The sequence below is a fragment of the Pseudonaja textilis genome, chromosome 6, assembly GCF_049901715.1.
Source record: "Pseudonaja textilis isolate UNSWEBS1 chromosome 6, rPseTex1.2, whole genome shotgun sequence".
Lineage (NCBI taxonomy): Eukaryota > Metazoa > Chordata > Lepidosauria > Squamata > Elapidae > Pseudonaja > Pseudonaja textilis.
Window position 1 is genome coordinate 18283010 of NC_141995.1, and position 8526 is coordinate 18291535.

General features: G+C 33.5%; 1 protein-coding gene across 2 annotated transcripts; it reads right to left on the reverse strand.

Moving 5' to 3' along the window:
- Positions 1-2802: 2802 nt before the first annotated feature.
- UBE2D3 (ubiquitin conjugating enzyme E2 D3) lies at positions 2803-8149 on the reverse strand (the record flags this gene model as incomplete). Of its 2 annotated transcripts, XM_087935946.1 has the most annotated exon segments (5): positions 2803-4124; positions 5444-5493; positions 5917-6010; positions 7135-7240; positions 8072-8149. In XM_087935946.1, coding segments are annotated over 4 exon segments (327 nt in total), but the record flags the coding sequence as incomplete, so codon positions are not given.
- Between the last annotated feature and the right edge of the window lie 377 nt (positions 8150-8526).

Consider the following 8526-nt stretch of genomic DNA (forward strand, 5'->3'; position numbering starts at 1 on the left):
TCAAATAAATATTTTTCTAAGTTAAAGTACCATTGTCCTTTCCACTTGAGGCTCTAAAACAAGCTGTAAGACTAAAGTTAAATTCCATGGATAAAATGACTGGTCCAAGTATTCTTAAATTGGGTTCTATCTTCATTACATTTATCAACTTCCTTGCCTGGTGCAGTTACACCGAAGAGCAGTGGGATACTTGTAAGTCAGCTATACAAATGCCAACATCCCTTCCTACAGACCACAGTAGCCAAGGCCGCTGGCAGCTGATTTAGCAACACCCAATTTGGAGTGAGTACTTTTCAGTTTCTCAGATGTAGTTATCCAGACTTAAAGAGGTCTGATTATTCCAAAACAGCAATGTGGACATTTAATGAAAGGCAATCATGTGTTGAAGTTGTTTTCAGGACATTCCACATTATATATTAATATTCTAATAGTCATGCTTCATTTTGGGAAAACCAAGGACAATTTCAAGATATATTTGTTTGCTGTCTACTCTCAAAAGTTCAGACCTGCCCTAAGATTTATAAGTGTTTTATACCTAATGGCATTGTCAATAGTCACTTTTATCTTAAACCTGCAGTTTTCAACACTCCGGCATTAACTGAATCGCATAAGGACATAACAAAAACTCGGCACCAGTTTCTTCACAAGGCAACTTCTCTGATCAGTAGAAAAACCTGAACAGTTGCAGAAGGACTACGTACACACCTCAGGATTAGTGCCAAAAATAAAGAGTGATCAACCACTACAAAATGCTCTGGAGCCATTTAACAGGTTAGTCAATAAAACCATATTACTACAATTAAATTTAAAGCTAGTCAAGCAAATATTGTATTATATTGTAAACAGAAAGACTGTTCTCTTTTAGTTACTGAAAACTACTTAAGCATGTAACATTGCCCTGAAGATAATTTAGCCTCATCTATAAAAAGAAAGTTGACTCTGCCAAGGTATTTCTAGGAAATAGGAGAGCAAGGAATGCATGAGCTGAATCTATACTAGTATTTTAAATGAGAGAATAGTTAATTAAAATCCAATGTATTGTTACTGCTAATAATGCTGTGTGTATGTGTACAAACGAGCGTTATCATACAAACCAACTATATTCCAACATCAGGTTGTGAGAAAAACGGTTCAAGACCAAGATTCAATCTATTTTCAGTTCATACCATCTAGAAAAAATTAAATTAGTCCTTGTTTAGTAATTGTTTTGTTCACTAAACTTTGGTTTTCTAAGATCCTGTAGATAATAAGCACAGCGTATTCATTGGATGACTGCTTTGCTTAACGGCCAAGTTGTCAATGCCAATTGTAGTTGCTAAATGAGGATTTGCACTGCAAAGTGGAATTCTATTTTGCTTGCCAGATTGACATACACTAACATGGTTCCAAGGCCAATTAGGACCATGCCAAAAAGTCAGACGCCTCACCTGATGTATTGCAGAAAGAATTACATCTACATGACCGCAACATACCCGAGATTGCTACTGCACTGGTAGACAAAATGATCTGGGGATAGCAGTCTTATGTTGCCATCCTCTTAAGCACTGGTCAATGATGAAAAATAGATGTCATGACACTCTTTATATTTATTAAACACTCCAATAGGATAGAATCAAATAAACCAAATCAATTCTTTTCCAAGGCTAAGTAAGTTGTTGAAACTTTTCCAAGGCAAACATAAATGTTAAGCAGTACAAAGGTCTTGGAATTATAAACTGAGTGTAGGAAAGCAGTGAATTCCGAAATAGGCATTTATACAGAAAATCTAATCCACGCATGTTCCTAGTCTTTACGAGTAAGTCTATACAGCAGAATAACCAACCTATGAGTTTTATTTTGTCAAGCATGTGAAGAGGGAAAAGAGGCTTATTATAGCATGCCACAGAATTTAAGAAGCTTCAGGAAAGGCAAAGATTCTTCTGTAATTACAACTACATGACAATCAAGTTTTATGTGTTTAAGCTTGCAAGCAATCACTGTTGAACTGTGAAATGTTTTTCTATCAAAGTTGTGCAGATTATATAATAAGCAATCAGTGTTATATTAGAAGTCAACTTGTATATGAGAGTCAAATGTAAGTTACATCATCTGAAGGCAATAGAAATAGGCTTTTCAGATACGCTGGGAGCTATAATCTCAACATATCTAAAGGGCACCAAGTTGAAGAAGGCTACCTTAGTAACATTTTAGTAAAAATGCCATGTTCCCTATAATTAAGGATTTTATTGCAAACTGAACAAAGGAGCCTTATTTTAATTGTTGGCCCTGATTCTTCAAGTAATCTCTCCTCACCCTGTAAAATTGTTTTTACTTACATCATAATACATTCAAAGCACTTGGGTGGAACTTGGTGTACCACACTGACAAAACTGAATTTACCAAAATGTGATTTAAAAAAAAAGGTGAAACAAATCATGGGCAAACCTGTTCCCCTTTCATAAAATGTATAGTCTACATTTATTTTACAATGATAATTCGAAAATTATGTTGAGGAAAAAACATTGATGGAAGTAGAAGTGGCAGAAGCACACTCATAGCACAGGATTAGCAGATACTCAACTGTAGACCTGGATAGAGACAAAATTATGATGCAAAAAGGATAAAATTCATCATTATCAAACAAGAATTAGTGGCACAAGTCAGTGCTTCTTAAAACAGAAAACACTATAGCAATGACTTTATTAAGTTTTAGTCACCCTGAAATAGTGACCCTTGCAGCAAAAATGTTAATATAGGTTGTAGCATGATAATCCTTTGGACAGCAAACATCCCACATTGAAAAGTCACTTCAACACAACCTCATGACAATTCCCACATCAAAACAGTACTTTATTTTGCAATTTTGTCTCTTTACTCCCACAAAAAGATCTTTCAGCTGTCAAGTATACAAGGCGAATAAATGCTTCTCAGTTAGCAAGCTGGGTGCATTTGGTGAAGCCTCCACAATACACCTGTACATATATCAGCCGGATTCCAAGCCTGTAGTTGAAAACTTGGTTTCCAAGACCTTGTGTAGCTCACTAAAGTCTACACTACTAGGTTAGCTTATTAATTCTGCATCTTCCAGGGCTGATCAATGTGTCAACCTGAACACAGACCAAGTATTATAACTGAACATGGCAAAAAGGTTCACTCTAACTTCACATCATTATTTGATGTCAAACAATGAGGCAAATCCCAACAAGTATATACAAAAACCACCTTTGCTTTTACAAAAGACTTTGTTTCCCATACTGATTAATTCAGGCAGCTAACTCATTGGTTTATGTAACTTTATTGAAGAAAATAAAATCAATTACTAGGAGAGCTATTAGTTGATCATTCATCCATTGACAACTTGCATCATTTTTTTCAGTGCTATATTAAACTGCTGTGGAAGATAGATTAACTAATAGCTCCAAGCATCCTAACAAAATTTAAATGAGAATTACAAAAATGTTCCGAGACCCTATTTTGGAATACAAGGGATGTTGGACTTCCAATCTCCATTCTCTGTAGAACAAGAACTGGTCATTCCTTTATTGACATGCATAAGATACATCACGTGTTCTGTTCTGATGATGCTACAAGTTCTGTACCAATTCTCCAGCCATACCAGTTATGAGCACAAGTATGTCATGAAACCTCAGTCTCTAACACTGGAAGGTTTTAAAACAAGATGGATGATGCTACAGCAATGCTATTTCCTGTGATGTGAGCAAACTGAACATCCATCTCCCCTCCCTTTGGGTGATATCTTCAGAAGAACTGTTAGAGCAGTGAGGAATGATTTCAATCTCATAACCAAGTTAGAGTGAAGACATTGGCCACAACACACATGCTCCATTTAAAGAATTCTGAATCTTGGGCAATTGTTCTTGTATAACTACTTTACAAATTCTAAAAAGCAGTTATTGTCCAAAGCTGGAAGAGCTAAAGTCTTCTCAGATGAGCATGTGCATGAATGGATAGAGGTAAATTTAAAAAAAAAAAAAAGATGAGGTCTGATAGGGGAGCAGCCGGATAAGAAAATCAAAAAAGAACAGTAATTTAAAGTTTATTCCAGCTATAATGCAGGTTATTCTGACTTAAGGTAGCATCACATGGCATACTTCTGAGTCCATTCCCGAGATATTCTGTTGTACCTGGAAAAGGAAATAAAATGCTTTTTAAAAAAATTAAATCTTTTAAAAATATAAACATATATATCAGAAAAAACAGAGCCAGCAACAAAAATGTAACACACCACAAAGTTCTGTGCTGGCCTTTGACTATAATTAACATTTGATCTGATATTACATAGTCTTTGTAGTGACTCATGAACATAATCACTTATACTAACTTTGCAAAATATTTAATGTATTCCAATGAAATCTGGAAAAAATAGTTTCTAAAACAGAAATATGTAAGTCAATAACAGGAACACCCCAAATCATTTTGAAAATGGTTACCAATGATGAAAATCTACTTGGCTTTCTGGAAATGTGAACATCATCAAATGGTCATGTAAAAAAGCCATATTCTCTTTAAATTTTTTAACAAATTCAAATTTTTAAAAATTAACTAAAATCTACTTAGCTTTCTTAGAACATAATATTCAAAATTTTAGGATAAATTGAATAATTCATTCCAAAAATCAAGACAATTTAAAGTCTTGCTTTTTGAATGAGATTACTCAATTTATTTGATTAAAAGTTTTAAAGAGAATATAAAAACTAGGAAATCGTAATTCTAGATGTGCAATATCCCTATAATTTCCTATGATTCAAAACAATACTAACTGGTATCAACTCAAAAATTCACTTGGACATTTGCATAGCATTAATAAGAGTATGAACCACTAACATAATATTTTTGCCACTATTTTAAAAGTTTTGCAGTGGATTCTGAACAAAGCACACTTGCCAATTTTAATATAGTATATAAAAGTACACAGTATTGCATATTAGAAATCACATAAAAGTATAAACAGATATTTTTTTCTAGCAAAACTTCACACAAACAAACCCTTAGATACTAAATATAGCCAGCCTCTCGCATAAGCAGGGATTGTGAGAGAACTTTGCAGAACTCCACTGAAATCAATTCAATGCTAATTTACATGCTCTGTTATTATGTTAGTGTCTACCTAAACATGCCTATAGGCTTTTTTACTTCTGAATTTAATCTGCTAAATAATTTAAATTATAAGTAGAGTCACTTTTGTGCTGAATAGGGCCCAAAACACTTACCAGCTAGGTGCATTTTTCCAGAACCAAAAAATATCTACAAAACGTTTAAATATTTGACTATACTCATCTAGTCATGCAGATAGGCTTCCCACGCTGAATATAAATCAAGCAGTTAAAACTTTGTATTTCAGTAACTTGAACAATCTTTTGTTAGTTAATCCAGTGCCTTAAGCATGCTGCACTCAAGTGCTGAAGTCCCCACATCATTAATGCACCATGAAGTGCAGTCTTACCCTACAGCATAGCGTATTTCTCTGTCCACTCTCTTGCTAACCTATTGTACCTAATTAGATAAGTATATTTAGTAACAGACAAGCCAATACAGCCCTATTAAATTTATCTGGACAAATATAATTGCAAACACAAAGCAGACCTACTAATAATAGATAATTTTGATGTAGTTTACTTTGAAACAGAAATATTAAAATTTATCAAAGCAGCGCACAACTTTTGTGCCACCCAACTCAAAACTATTCCCAGAGTGTTCTCATTTATAAATTGTCCATAGCAATTTTAAACTTGAAAGTAATTTTGTACTGTATAAAAATTCTATTCTAGCATGTTATTGAAGCCTTCTAGATTAAAAAACACACAAATATTTCACCCAATTCTGTTTTAAACAGCAGCAATTATTCAACTGTTTTCCTGCCACATTTCACCACTGTATCATTTTTTTTCCAAATTATACTTGGAAAGTTATACTTACTTGTCTCTGTCTGTTTTATAGATGCGTGCAATCTCTGGCACTAGGGGATCATCTGGATTTGGATCACATAACAGTGAACAAATGGATAAGAGAACTGAAACAAATAGAAGAAAGCAATAGAAAATTGTAAATAGTTCAAAGAACAAGTTATTTACTTCTGCATGTGCAAGAACATAAAGTCCAATTTATTTTACTTCAAAAAAACTGTATTTTTTTTTAATAAAAACAGCTTAACTTGGTCACCAGAAACTTTATACTTACGTTTGTTTGGCTATGCTCCTATGTAACCCTGCACCATACTATTCTGAATATTCTAATAAACCAAATTGTTTGAATTCATATGGTTCACTGCTCTGTGTGCCAAATCAAGATTCTTTTTTTTCTTTGTCTTGGCTTCTTGATAATGTTAAAGCCGTGTAGGTCTAAAAAATAAAATTGCTTTGCCTAGCAAGAAGCCACTCAGCTTCTCTTTAATGACCGAGCCTTAACCTTTATCTCTGTCTGTTTCAACAGGGACTGGTTGTTTTTAACATCAGTGAGAACATGGAACAATTGTATAAAATTAATAACAATAATGATGATGTGATAGGGAAGTGAAACTACAAAAAGCACAGTTCAAGCATCAACTGAAGCTAAATATCTTGAATTGAATTCCACTTTGTTCATATTATTCTCTTCCTGTTAATATTTTTGGGATTTTTTTTCTGAATAAATGGAGGGAAATCTGTGGGACAACTGCATGGCTTGGGAAAATACTGGTGGGTAATTGCCTCAAACTAACAGTCAAATATCATGCTAAAATGGAAAGAAAGTAAGACAAATTCTACTACATATAGTACTAGGGATGTGCAAAATTTGTCAATGTAGGAAAAGATCATTCTGGAAAATTCAAAAACAAATTCTTTCAAACCATATTCCAGGGGCAATTCAGAATTACCAAAATGAATTCTTCAATCTAGAAGCAGGGTCATTCCATGGGTGGTCCAAACCCAAAACATAGCTCTTTCAACCAGAATACTTTGAATCATTTCAATTTGCTAACCTGCCCTTGGAATGACATGGTCTGGGAGGAAACAAAATATTCAGGAGTTCTCTAGAATATTCTGTTCCTGGAATGACAAATTTTGTACAATCTAAATATAAAGCACACACATTCAAGCTGCTTTTTGTCAATTAAAAAAAATCAGCTAATATCAACATTCCTTCAAATGCACTTACCTTTAGAAATAGTTAAAGCAGGAGACCACTGTGACCTTAGAATGTCAAGACAAATGCTGCCATTACTGTTAATATTTGGATGATAAATTCGTGTTGTAAATGCAACCTAAAAAATTGAGATCAATCTGCAATCAATATACAGATCCTTTTCAGATTACTTCTGCTTAACAATATCAAAGAGTCTCTTGTTAAACTTCATATAAACTTAATTTTTAATATATATAGCTGGAAATATAATTCTACAAGTGGAATAGTTACAAGGTATGTAAATTCAATTCTATACAATCCTATTTTTCTAATTAAGAAAAACTACTCTGTCAGTTTCTTCAGAAATATATTCAGGGTTAGTGTAAAACCTAACACATGCTATATCACATCACCTTTCTCTAGGTTTGTACCTGAAGCTGCATGAGCAGCTATTTAGTTCTGGGGGCAGTATCAAAATAAAACTGTTTTAATTTTTATTATTTAGAAATATGTATCAAAACTCCCAGAACTATTTTACAATGTTTTATTATTTTCAGGCTGGTAAGAAAAATTCACAATGACAGACTCAGAATATAGAAGTGTCAGTAGTCTGAACAGTGAAAAATGGCTATTATGTTTTTAAAAATATATAATACATTGTAATAATACATTGTATATGATAGCCCAAATATCCGAAATTAGCTTTATAAAGTTTGTCACTAATCTATATTTTAATGGCCTGAAAGCATATTCAGTGATTGCAGTTACAATCATAAAGCAAATATAACTTAAGGAATTCTGTAATTATTTGAATGTAGTAGATCTATAACCCAAAGGTAAATCAGTGTCGAGATCTGAAGAATCTATTTTTTTATTCCTCTTTGGCAAGCCAAAATTCTTTAGCAATGGTCAGAGTTACCTATCCGTACAGAGATTCAATGTTTTAAATTACGTTTCCATTTTTACTTACCTTAGGTGGCTTGAAAGGGTAGTCTGTAGGGAAATGAATTGTCAGAAAGAAAACACCGCCTTGATATGGACTGTCGTTCTGACAAAGAAGAAAATTCAGAAGTTAAAAATTTATGTAGGAACTATGGTTTAGGAGACACTGAAGAACCATAGTAGCTAACTAAAAATAAAACTACCTGCAGCAAAACGACTCATATGCTAGCTAACGCTTAAAAAACACCCTTTGACAACATTAAGAATGGGATGCACATAATGATAGGCTGACTTCAACATTTCCTTCTGCATAGAGTGTCCTGGAAATTTTCAAGCATTTAGCTACATGTTATGACACAGTAGAGAAGACGACAATGACATTGGACTGCCTTTGCTGCCATCAATACTTTTTCCTGAATATTAAATCTAGCTAACAGATCAGTTTTATCTGTAATATTACATTGATTCATAGGTTATAACAGA